Source organism: Coloeus monedula, assembly GCF_965178545.1.
Source record: "Coloeus monedula genome assembly, chromosome: 3".
Taxonomy (NCBI): domain Eukaryota; kingdom Metazoa; phylum Chordata; class Aves; order Passeriformes; family Corvidae; genus Coloeus; species Coloeus monedula.
This window is the reverse complement of record NC_138783.1, coordinates 118,859,576-118,872,345: the sequence shown is the minus strand read 5'-3', so window position 1 is coordinate 118,872,345 and position 12,770 is coordinate 118,859,576. Positions and strand designations below refer to the sequence as shown.

At 51.1% G+C, this 12,770-nt stretch overlaps 2 protein-coding genes across 3 annotated transcripts in view; both read right to left on the bottom strand.

The window, feature by feature from the left end:
- Positions 1 to 5,862, bottom strand: part of TMEM50B (transmembrane protein 50B) — a 9,708-nt gene extending 3,846 nt beyond the window's left edge. Inside the window, exons 1-3 of the mRNA XM_082277865.1 lie at positions 5,822 to 5,862; positions 1,383 to 1,534; positions 428 to 540 (exon numbers count right to left, since the gene is read on the bottom strand). Of these exons, the coding sequence (XP_082133991.1) occupies positions 428 to 540; positions 1,383 to 1,481 (212 nt within the window). The 5' untranslated portion in view covers positions 1,482 to 1,534; positions 5,822 to 5,862. The remainder of the gene's footprint in view (positions 1 to 427; positions 541 to 1,382; positions 1,535 to 5,821) is intronic.
- Positions 5,863 to 9,050: 3,188 nt separating this feature from the next.
- Positions 9,051 to 12,456, bottom strand: DNAJC28 (DnaJ heat shock protein family (Hsp40) member C28). Of its 2 annotated transcripts, none has more exons than XM_082278766.1 (3): positions 12,180 to 12,456; positions 11,080 to 11,287; positions 9,051 to 10,395 (listed from the first exon to the last, which is right to left on the bottom strand). In XM_082278766.1, the coding sequence occupies exon 3, from the start codon at positions 10,344 to 10,346 to the stop codon at positions 9,249 to 9,251; it is 1,098 nt and encodes a 365-aa protein (XP_082134892.1). In that variant the 5' UTR covers positions 10,347 to 10,395; positions 11,080 to 11,287; positions 12,180 to 12,456; the 3' UTR covers positions 9,051 to 9,248. The 2 variants fall into 2 exon arrangements, with proteins under 2 accessions (XP_082134892.1, XP_082134893.1); XM_082278767.1 differs by having other exon boundaries at positions 11,136 to 11,287.
- Positions 12,457 to 12,770: the final 314 nt, after the last annotated feature.

Below are 12,770 nucleotides of genomic sequence, written 5' to 3'. Positions count from 1 at the left end.
AAATCCTCCTTTTTTCCTGCCAGCATTGGATGATTCAATAAAAGTTGTTACTTCTATTTATGTCTCCATGACAAAAGCCAGGCTACTCTTACCCCTCCCATTTGAGGAAGTTTTGGGCAAGGAACAGCTGCAAAAGCTGTTTAAAAACAGGGGGAAAGGCAGTCAATTGTTTCATATTGAGGCAAATATTGGATTCTCCAGCCCTGGCAGTGCCCAAGGCCAGGCTGGACATTGGGGCTTGGAGCAGCCTGGCACAGTGGGAGGTGTCCCTGCCAGGGCAGGGGTGGCACTGGATGGGCTTTAAGGTCCCTCCCAACCCAAACCATTCCCTGATTCTCTGATTTATCCATACTGGACACATTGTCAGTAAACCCTGGGTTAGTTTCCTGTGTTCATGTGATGAGAGCTCCCTGTGTCCAACACTCACATGAAGAAGGCCAGCGTGGAGAAGACCCCACAGGTGTGGAAGGCGTGGTTCAGCTGCTCCGGCTTGGGATAAACCACGGCAGCGTCGATCATGATCCACCAGCCTGTGAAAAACTGGGCACAAACACAGGGGATGAGGCTGGGAGGGCACAGGAACAGGCAGGGAAGCCAGGCCAGTGGTCCTGGACAGCACTGGGTTAACTGGCTTCTAACAAGCACCAGCTCTTCTGGAAAGTGGTTTAAATGTCTTTGATTGGCAATGTCTACACAAACCTCAATGCTCCTGTTTTCAGAGCAGTGTTTGAGAATCAGTCACACTTTCTGTTCAAATTAAGGAGCAGGGTATGGATAAATGTATGCCCAGAGAAGCTGTGGCTGCCCCATCTCTGGAAGTGGATATTGGGCAGGAATTGTTCCCTGGGAGGGTGGGCAGGCCCTGGCACAGGGTGCCCAGAGCAGCTGGGGCTGCCCCTGGATCCCTGGCAGTGTCCAAGGCCAGGCTGGACATTGGGGCTTGGAGCAGCCTGGGACAGTGGAAGGTGTCCCTGCCATGGCAGGGGTGGCACTGGATGGGCTTTAAGGTCCCTCCCAACCCAAAACCCTCTGGGATTCTGTGAAACTCCCTGTGCAATTTCTGTGAAATTCCCTGTTCCTTGTTCCCCTTAAGAACAATAACCCAGACTCTGAACACACACGAGATAGAGATAATGCAGAACAGATCAGCTCCAACAGATCCAACTCTGCAGGAAATCCATGTGGAATTTTTTTCAAGAACAGAGAGCAGAAATAGTTCGTGATCAGCAACGTCACGGGACTTGTGCCAACGCTGCTGGCAGTCCCACAGTGACCCTGGGAGGGAACAGGCTGGACTGGGGGCAGTTAAGAGGGAGAACTGACAGAACTGGAGGCAGGAGTGGGACTGCTGGTGGATTCCCAGCCCGTGTGCCCCGGCTCACCAGCACCCCGGCCACGATGGAGGCGATGGCGTTGCGGCGCTCGCTCCAGTCGATGCACTCGCACTCCGGCCAGCGGAAATTGTCCAGGAACCCTGCCATGGCCACGGCTCACACTGCCCCGAGCTCTTCCATCAACAGCCCTGCCTGAGTGCCTGAAACACAGCCAAGGATGATGTCAGCATCCACCAGGAACATGTCAAGATGTTGGACAACTCTCATGAGTTACAGTCTGCGGGGTTTTACAGAATTCGGGTTTTTATCGAGAACCTTCCCGTGGGATCTCCCCTGCCCATGGCAGGAGAGGGAATGAGATCGTTTCGAAGTCCTCCCAACCCAAACCATTCCATGACAAACTCTGCTGATGCTGTATTGAGCTATATCCATGAAACAACCTCCCCTACACAGAATTACAATAGAAAACCACCACACAACCCAAAAGCTTATGGCAGAACTTGCTCTTCAAGTCATGTCAAGGAATCTCAATTAAATACTAATATTTCCAGTCTCCAATCTAACAGATAATGTAATTCAGTGCCTTTTTGAACACAGAGAAAAAGAGCCCAACTCAGCAAATCAACTGATTCTGAGGGTAAAGAAGGTCCTGCTGCACAGAGGGAAGGTCACAGGGAAACCTTCAATATGGGAAGAGGAAAGCAAAGTTAATTAATTAACTGACTCACAACTGCTCTTAGCACCATTCTAATTTGGTTTAGTGTTGTCAACCCCTGCATTTCCCAACCTGCCATAACTCATCTCCAGCCACTTGGTAAAGACCAACAAAAATATCCTTCATAATTGTGTTACACAGACTGATGGAGAACATTTTCTGGTTAATAACAGCAGTGAGAAGAAGTGACATAAAAAGCCATAAATAAACAGTTTGTCCATGCTACAAACACAGGTCACCTCTTGTGAACAAGAGCAAAAAGTTTGTCCTCTGGAATCCAGCTCCAGAAACCCACACTTGTGATGCCACTTCAAACATCAAAATCAATCATCCAATTCCAAAGTTACTTTAATTTGTGCAGCACCTGGGCTCAGCCATCTGGTTATTCTCCTAAATGACACCTTTCCCTGGCAATGTCAGATCCCTGCTCTTCCCACAGCTTTCACAGGGAATTGCAGTGCTGTGCTCATATGGAATCCCAGAATCACCAGGGTGGGCAGAGCCCTCCAGGATCACCCAGTGCCACCCCAGCAGCACCAGCAGCACCCCAAAGCCTGTCCCCAAGGGCCACATCCAGACTCCTCCTGAGCACTCCCAGAGACAGTGACTCCAGCACTCCCTGGGCACCTCATCCCAAGGCCTCACCACTCTGGCAGGGAAATTTTAATCTCTAATCTCAGCCTGAGGCCGTTCCCTCTCCTCCTGTCCCTGTTCCCTGGCAGCAGAGCCCGACCCCCCCGGCTGCCCCCTCCTGTCAGGGACTTGTGCAGAGCCACAAGGTCCCCCCTGAGCCTCCTTTGCTCCAGCCTGAGCCCCTTCCCAGCTCCCTCAGCCGAATTACAACTGCTCCTAAAGCCCTTCCTCATTTTCCACTCTTAAATGGCTCCAGCTGGACTTTCTTTGTTCCTCTTCAGCCCATGGCTGTGTCTGACCCTCTCCCTGCAGCAATTCCTGCTTTGCCCTCCCAGTTCCTCAACCACCCCCACTGGAACTCGCTCATGGTTCCTGTTGCTGTCCCCACTATGGAGCTGAGGGGCCTCACCCTGGGGTGGCCGCAGGCAAACATGGAATCATGGAATGATTTGGGTTGGGAGAGACCTCAAAGCCCATCCAGTGCCACCCCTGCCATGGCAGGGACACCTCCCACTGTCCCAGGCTGCTCCAAGCCCCAATGTCCAGCCTGGCCTTGGGCACTGCCAGGGATCCAGGGGCAGCCCCAGCTGCTCTGGGCAATGTGAACACAGTACAGAGACAACCCAAGAGGGGTGGGCCAAAAGGTACTCAATAAATCCAGCTAAAAAATCCTGGATTTAATATGCCAGAGGGAAGGAACGCACTGATACAGGGGAGGGAAGAGACCCTCCCAAGGGACCTCAACAGAACATCCCTGTGGGAGAAAAAGGACTTGAGCCAACAATGGACACCTGCAGTCAGAGAGCCAAAGGTGTCCTGGGCTGGGAACAAGAAATAGGGAAGCGATTGGGATGGTGCCCCTGTGCCCCTGTGCTCAGGTGAGAGCCCACCTGCAGAGCTGCCCCAGCCCTGGGACCAGCACAGGGAGGACGTGGAGCTGCTGGAGAGAGGCCAGAGGAGGCACCAGGATGAGCAGAGAGAGCCAGGCTGGGAGAGCTGGGGGTGCTCAGCTGGAGAGGAGAAGGATCCAGGGAGAGCTCAGAGCCCCTTGCAGGGCCTAAAGGGGCTCCAGGAGAGCTGCAGAGGGACTGGGGACAAGGCATGGAGGGCCAGGAGCCAGGGAATGGCTTCCCAGTGCCAGAGGGCAGGGCTGGATGGGAGATTGGGCAGGAATTGTTCCCTGGCAGGGTGGGCAGGCCCTGGCACAGGGTGCCCAGAGCAGCTGGGGCTGCCCCTGGATCCCTGGCAGTGCCCAAGGCCAGGCTGGACATTGGGGCTTGGAGCAGCCTGGCACAGTGGGAGGTGTCCCTGCCATGGCAGGGGTGGCACCAGACAATCCTCACAGTTCCTCCCAACCCAAACATTCCATGATCCGTAATTCTCAACACCCTGAGGAGAAAAAGGAAGAAAATAATAAGCTGCATTTAAACAAACCAGCCCCCCTGTGAAGCTGAGGCTCCATGGACAGCACAAGAGCCAGGCTGAAGTTTGTCCCCACCAGGACTAACAGGGACAGTTTTCAGCCCAGGTCCATCCTGCTGCACAAACACCTCTGGTGGAGGCAGACGCTTTCAGCTGGAACTTCCCACCTGGATAAAGGTGCAGAACTCACCCTCTGGTTTAAACTCTTACACCCACACACTTCCCAGGGAGGAAACAGGTACAGCCTTTGGCACTCCCCGTCCTTCAATGCCCTTCCCACCATCAGCCTCCTCCCCTTTTCCAAGGGCAGACAGGAACACTCCTCACTCGTGTCCAGCAAACAAAAACACATCTGCAGCAACAAACTGAAGACTCTGAACAAAGTGAGCACAACTGGAGCTGTAACAATCATCCTTGGCAGATGCCAGCACTGAGAATAAACCCACTGGTCTGTTACACAGACAGAAAACACAACAGCAGTTCAACATCTGCACCTGAAAATCAGCTTTTCTCTCCCAAAATTTGAGCTGATTTCACTTGAACAAAACACTGAAAGCAGTTGCAAGGAAATACAAAACGTCTGCAGAACGAAAAATGCCTTAACCTGGAATATCACTGGGTTAATAACGAACAGAACCTCCTGTTTCCGAGGAAGAGAGGAAAAGACAGAAGGAGAAAGGGAAGAAGTTTAAAGTCATGAAGAATACTCAAGTTTTCCTTGAGGAAGACACACATTCCACAAGCAACTTATTAGAATATCCTTTAAGTCACACATTTCCCCACATGCACAGAGGATGAAAAGTACATCAGGAGTTTCTGTGAACATTTCTGTTACACCCACTGTGATGTTTGCACTTATTTCAGTAATTTCCTGCAATTTCACTTTCAGTTCTCCCTATTCCACTGCACTGGGCTCTGTTGTCCAATTTTTAAGTATTACAGGAAGACAAGAGCAGAGAAAGGAAGTTTTAAATTAATTTATACAAAAACAAGGCTGTGTGGCAAACTTATTAAAAAGTGATGTTATTATATTTACATTCCTTATGAGGCCCCATCCCTGGCAGTGCCCAAGGCCAGGCTGGATACTGCCAGGGCTTGGAGCAGCCTGGGACAGTGGGAGGTGTCCCTGCCATGGCAGGGCTGGCACTGGGTGGGCTCTGAGGTCCCTCCAACACAACCCATCCCACGACTTATCCTTTTACAGGAATGCGCTGCTCAGCCCCAGAGCTGCCCGCAGCGAGGCTTCTTTAAGAGCGCTGTTAAAGTTTGAGGATTTGAGGCGGCAGGGATAAAACCCCCTGGATTTCGCAATTCTCCCGAGGCCAGTTTTGACTCCGTCCGCACCGCGAGCATCGCTGCTGTGCGATGGAACCGGGGATGACGGGGCACGATGAGCCACGACCCCGCGCTGCAGCTAAAGCCCCGCCAGTAATCGCTACGGCCCGACCAAACAAATTGCTGTTTAGACAAAATAAGCAATTTTTTTCTTTAATTTCACCTACAGACCCCAAACTCTCCGCGGGGCACCGGCGGTGCGTCCCAAGGGCCGGACAATCCGTGACACACCGGGACGTGCCGGTGTCGCTGGGGACCGGCCCGGGGGTGCCTCGCGGTCCCGCTTTCGCTCCCCATGCCGCTCCCCATGCCGCTCCCCATGCCGCTCCCCATCCCGCTCCAGCCCCCGGTGCCGGTGCCGCCCCGGCCCGGCCGCACGTACCCGCTCCTGGGCGAGACGCTTCCGCCTGCGGGCACCGAGCCCCCTGACTGACGCGCGCTCCAGCCAATCAGAACCGAGCGCTGCGCGTCAGCCGGGGGCCGGGTGAGGACGGAGCGCCGTTATTGGTTAATGCGGAGGCTCCCGCCCAAGCCCCGCCCCACTCCGCTCGGGCGGGGCGGGAAGGGGCGGAGCCAAGGCGCTCCCGCTTTTCCCCTCAGGCCCCGCCCCCTTCCCCTCACGGCCGGAGCCCCGCCCGCCATGGCCGCCCCTCTCTGCGGCCCCTCACGGCCCCCTCACACCCCAGAGCCGCCTCCCACACGGCCATAAATGACCCCCGTCCTTCTCTGCTGACCCACCAGAACAGCACAATATTGTCAAGCAGGTCCCGTGTTGAAATAAACTTCGAAATGCTCTCAAACGTCAGTCCCGTGTCTGGTTTAATGAAACCAAACGGAATTAATGAACATAGATAAATTCTAATTCATAGGATCAATCACGGAATGGTCTGCGTTGGAAGGCAACCTAGTGGACAGGCAATATGGAGGTAACACGTCAATAAATCATTGTGGAACATACTCCATCTAAAACAGCAAAATGAGTAAGTGACAGGAGACACATGTTGAATACAAGCCCTGAGCAAACGAAAAGAACTGGATCAAAGTCGGCATTTTGAGGATTAGAGGGCACAGTAACAGAGATGGAGTTGAAACAATCAGATTGATTCGGGTGGGAAGGGACCTCAGAGCCCATCCAGTGCCACCCCTGCCATGGCAGGGACACCTCCCACTGTGCCAGGCTGCTCCAAGCCCCAATGTCCAGCCTGGCCTTGGGCACTGCCAGGGATCCAGGGGCATCATAAAGAATGCCCATATAAATAATATCCACGTGCCAGTGCCATGTGGGGCACAAACTGAGACAAGGAGCTCTCTCAGAAAGGCCCAGAGAGATGCAACCAAATGGCCACAGAATATTAATTTTCTCCTCAAAAAACAACTGTGGCCACATGAAATCCCAGTAAAAGTTACACTCAAGTCCTCTCTTCTTAGCCGCACTCCTTTTTTAACCTTCACTTACATGTATGTACTGTGTCCCATCAAGTCCAGAGACACCACACACCCTGTTTCCTCAGAGTGGCACCTTCTCCCACTAAGAAAAAAGATTTATCATTTATGTGTTTCTTTTACAAGATGCCCTGTTCTTGCTTCTCCTTTTATTCCTTCTCCTCAGCGCCTTCTCTGTACCTCCATGTTCATCCTGAGATGTTACTACTCTGAAAAAGAGAAATCCTCAGGACTCGAGAGTGCCTACAGAAGGAAAGAATTTCTTCCCAATACCTGGTTTAAATCTCTCTTTCAGACTTAAGCCATTCCCACTTGTCCTGTTGGGCAAGAAACTGATTCCTCACCCTGAGGAAAACTGATACCTCAAATACTGTACCTTAATAATAAATAAATAAATGCCATCTTCTGTCCTCATATTAAGATGTCACTTAAGCCTTTCAAGCCACAAGGCATGTGGTCATTAGACCAACAATTAGGAAGTTCTGGGAATAAGCAACATGGGTTTTGGATTGGGGGTCAGCAATGATTGCACCACTTTTCCAGTCATAAAATAACATTTATCAAATTCAAATTAACAGTCCAGTGTCAGCCAGAAAAATTCCTTCTGAAGGCCATTCTCTCCTGGGTTTTCTGTATGTGGTAGTTGGTATTCCTTGGAACACTTCCTCTGGAAGTATTAACTAAATACTGCTCTTAAGATTTTGTGAGCTCAGAGCAACAAAATTATAGAGCAGCCCTGAAAAGCTGAACTCCTCCACACACCTGGGGAAAATAAAAGTGGAAATTATTTTTTCCATCATCACTGTAAATGTAGCACGAGTGGATTTTTGTGCCTGGCAGTTTTGGATTACATCAGTGTAAGGCTGATTTAAAGTGCCTCAGTCAGGTCACACCTGCCCCATTTCAACCCAACTGGTTTTAATAAGAACATAAAAATCTCTGTCTGCTGATTCACCCTTTATGGCACCTCCAGTATTGAAACTGCTGATGCTTGTGAGCCAAAGTGGGTCCCATTTACTGCAGCCTGGTTTCTGTTTACCCTTGTGCCATGAATTCAATCTGCTCTTGAAATCTCCCACTGGATTGTTTGAACAGCAATGCAGATCCAATTCCTGCAGATTGTAATGAGAATCAAAATGTGGGGTTTTCAAGCGTATTATGTCAAAGGACCTTCAGAAAAGTATCATTAATTAAGTTCTCATTACGAACAAGAATAATTATGGAAATAAACACACATTCATACACAGAGCTGCTGGAGCCAGGCTGGGAGAGCTGGGGGTGCTCACCTGGAGAGGAGAAGGCTCCAGGGAGAGCTCAGAGCCCCTTGCAGGGCCTAAAGGGGCTCCAGGAGAGCTGCAGAGGGACTGGGGACAAGGCATGGAGGGCCAGGAGCCAGGGAATGGCTTCCCAGTGCCAGAGGGCAGGGCTGGATGGGAGATTGGGCAGGAATTGTTCCCTGGCAGGGTGGGCAGGCCCTGGCACAGGGTGCCCAGAGCAGCTGGGGCTGCCCCTGGATCCCTGGCAGTGCCCAAGGCCAGGCTGGACATTGGGGCTTGGAGCAGCCTGGCACAGTGGGAGGTGTCCCTGCCCATGGCATGGGGTGTTCACCAATAAATAAATTTCCAAGACCTCCTTCTGCTCCTTCTGTGTTAAAGATGCAAAAATGGACTTGTGCATGTGTACAGTCCAAGTCCAGACATCCAGAATCCTCCCTTCAAGGCCACTGAATTTAGCCTTAAAGAGGTGAATGTGCTTTTAAAAAGCATGCAGAGAACCTGCCAAAAATTCATGAGCCCTAAGTATTTAAATAGGAGTGCAAAGGTGAATCAGAGCACAGCAAGAGGTTTGCCTCCACTTTATCTTTAATGCCTTGGTTTCCCCTTTGAAGTGATAAGAGACTGTAAAACTGATTACGCTCTTTGCTGAAGTGAAGCATTAATTTGGATTTCAGCAGAAGGAAAACGACCTGCAAGAGAAGAACTGATTTGTTGCTGCTGTGGTTTAACCCAGCCAGCAGCTGCTCAGTGGTGGGGAAGTGTGAGGGGCAAAAAAGGTGCTGTGCAAGCCCTGCCCAGCAATAAAAACATAGAATGAGCAGCACTGCCTCCAGCTCAAATCCAACACACAGCTCCAGACTAACTGTGAGAAAAATTAACTCCACCACAGCCCAAGCTGGCACATTTAATTTAATAATATTTAAAAATAACTCAATTATTTATAATGCAAACGTCCATCACACAACCAAATTTCCACTAAGTGGGGTGACAGTGTGGATTTGACATTTTCAGTGAACCTGAAATTTGTCTAGTGCTACATTTCATTAATAAAGTGCATTCAAAACCTTGACAAGAGGAATTAGTATGAAATTATTTCAGTGTAAGTTTTAACCACTTAAAGAGAGAAGACTTCCACCCAAACCTTTTACCCTCTTCCCCCTCGTTTTCCTTCGTGTCTGAATCAGAAACCTTTTCCATGACAGCCTCGTAAGCCTTTTGTGCTCGGAGGATTTCCTTGTCCGTGCTGAAATGCACCATTTGCCTGCTCAGAATGGGCACGACCAGGTTGAAGTTGTCAACTCTCTTGTTTAATTTCCTGATGTCTTCTGCAAACTGCTCGCAAATCCGACCCCATTGCTTCTGCTCCGACAGCGTCATCGGCTCCCCGAGCTTCCTCCTGGAGGCCACGATGCTCTTCCTCAGCAGCTCAATGGTCTCCCGGATTTCCTTCTGCAGCAGGATCCACTCGGGCTGGTACCCATTGTCAATGAGGATCCTGTTCAGGTTGTGGGTCATGGGGTCGATGTGGGGACTGTCCGAGAACTTCTGCAAAGGTTTCCCTTTGCCACTGAGGTTGTCGAAGTCTCCTTTGGCCATGGATTCCTGGATGAGGTCCTCAACCAGCCGTTCCACCGCCTGAGTTATCTTCACTTTCTTGCTCTGCCTCACGTCCTCGGCTCTGCTCAGGTCGCTGCCGGCGTAGCGGTTCTCGAGCCTCTGCTGCCGGTACTGCAGCACCTGCTCGGTGGCACGGTCCACGCGGAACTGCATGTACTGCTTCTCCCTCTGGCTCGGCGTGCCGATGCCCACGCCCTCGAAGCTCAGGTAGTGTCTGTGCTGCAGGGATTTGGATTTGAACTGGTCTTCCTCCTCCTCGCCGGGATCCGATATCTGTTTGGCTTCCAGGTCGTTGAGCACAACCCTGTAGGCCTCCTCCACCCTTATGAAAGCCTTGGAATCGGCCATGCCGGAGCTGCTGTCCGGGTGGTATTTTTTGGCAAGATTTCGATAGGAGTTTCGGACATCATCGAGGGAACATCCTTCCTCGAGCCCCAGAATTTTGTAAGAGTCCTTGACGTCATTTTTGGGTTTGTAACCCGACAACATCCTGCAGAGAAATGGCTTCAGCTTCCTCGGAATCATGGCTCCCCGTCCCATGAAACAATGTCCCATGTTGTTACTCAGCATGACACAAAGCCACTGGGGATTTCTTCAGATGCAGCTACATCATAACAACCTACAGACACATTTGTACAAAAACCATGTTAAACACCCTTTTCTTTAAAGAACTTCCAGGGCAAAAGTCTTATCTTTAGCCTGATATATTAAAGAAATCCCTACTAAAATTCAGCAGTATTTTTTTCTTTTATAGACTAATATTGAAATCACAGAATCCCAGAGTAGTTTGGGTTGGAAGGGACCTCAAAGCCCATCCAGTGCCACCCCTGCCATGGCAGGGACACCTCCCACTGTGCCAGGCTGCTCCAAGCCCCAATGTCCAGCCTGGCCTTGGGCACTGCCAGGGATCCAGGGGCAGCCCCAGCTGCTCTGGGCACCCTGTGCCAGGGCCTGCCCACCCTCCCAGGGAACAATTCCTGCCCAAGATCCCATCCAGCCCCGCCCTCCTTAAGCTTAAAGCCATTAATTTACATTTCTAATTAATTACTATTGAAGTAGTAGTATTACAATGTAAATGAAATTTAATTCACAATTTACTTTTTTCGTGGTATGACAACAACAACACAGGTTTGTTTTGCACTGAAGAATTCCCAGGAAGCATTTTTATTGCCTTTATTTTTTTATTATTTATTGTATTGCCTTTACTGCCTTTCAGCAAACTCATGCCAGTGTAAACTGGAAATAAGGTTGATGCTGAGCAATAGCTGCTGAAACAAATGCCTCCTTTTTCCTCTGTACCTACATTCAGCAACAGCTCAATGTCCTACTCCCATGGATCAATGCCTCAAGATTAACGACCTGGTACATTTGCAAAGGAGGTCATCACAGCACATTTTTGGTATTTCACAGCAACATCTGGATCATCCCTCAGGTTACAGATTCACTTAGATCAGCCTTTGTGTCCCAGCAGTGGCCAAACTCCTTCGCTGGTGCCAGACAGGGGCATAAACCTGGAACTCAGAACAGATCAATAGCAGTCAGTATGTTCCTCTGCAGTAATTCCAGTGATTCTGGGTTATCTGGGGACACAGCAAAGGCAATACCTCAGCAGGTGACAAAGTCAGTCTTTATGTAAAATCAAAGTGGAAGAATATAACACAAACTGGACACACCAGTTACACATCAGCCAACCTCTCTTCATTCATGGGAATCCTTAGGGAAATGCTGGATCAGTGGAGCTAGCATCACAGAGGGCAACATCTTTTTTGCTCACTCCATTTCCAAACAAAAAACTAGGTCAAATCAACTCCTCAAGGTTAATTAAAGAATAAGCAGCATTTATGTCTTCTGCACACACCAAATTGCCCTTCTGCCCTAACACAGAGAAGGAAAAGGACAAGTACTTGGGACTGAATCAATTCTCAATGTTTTCAGCTGGCTTTGATCCATGTAAGGTATTAAATCATCAGCTTGTGATAATGGAGCTCATTAACACTTTTTATCTATGATGCAGTGATTTCATTCCATCTGGGTGATGGACAGAGATAACAACTGATTTTCATACAGCCATAAAACCCCGTGTAACTACTACTTAAACAGAAGTATCAATAAATGATCTTTTTAAATTCAATTTTTGCTCAGAAAGCGACTTTCTCATAACTCGGTAGCCTCGATTTTAATAAACATATGGTTCATTAAAGAACCATATGTAGAACCCTGAAACCCCCGGGGGCGCCGGCTGGGAAAGGGGGGGGAGTTACTCTCTGGCAGTGTGAACTGAGCGATCACCGCTGGGATTTGGGAAGGGGGGACGGATTGGGCCCCCCAGGAGCCGCCCCCTCTCCCGCCCTCCCTGCTCCGTAGGGCCCCCGCACCTGAGACCCCGGCCCGGCCCTGCCTCACCTGGTGCCGCCGCCCGGGCCTCGGGAACGGGCCGGGAACGGCGCCCGGCAGGAAGAGGAGGGGCCGGCGGCAAGAGGAGGGGACGGGCCGCGGCTTTGACCCTGCGCTCAAGGACGGAGGGAGGGGAAAGGGAGGACAATGGAGGAGGAGAAGGAATGGGTCAAGACGAGAGGGCCGGGGGAACGGGGAGTGAGGGAGACAGGGAAGTAGGGAAGAGGGGCGGGGAGAGGGAGAGGGGAGAAAGGCAGGGAAGTGAGGGAGGAGGCGGGGAGAAGGTCTCGCCTCTCCCCGCTCACCGCCGGGGGGCGCCTGAGCGCCGCCGCAGCCGTGAGGGGCGGGAGCCGTGAGGGGAGGGAAGAAGCCGTGGTGGGGCGGTGAGGGGAGGTGCCGTGGTGGGGCTGTGCGCGGTCACCACGGCGCGGGTGGGCTGGGAAGCGCTGCATCAAGGCAGCAGGGAGTGGGACAAAAGACAAACCTCTCCCGGTTAATGCTGCGCTCTGTGATTGGAGTACTTGCTGTGAGAGCAGTGAGGGCGTGTCTCACCTCTGCCAAGCTTTCCAAATTGCTGCAAAGCAGGGGTTGATATCCAGC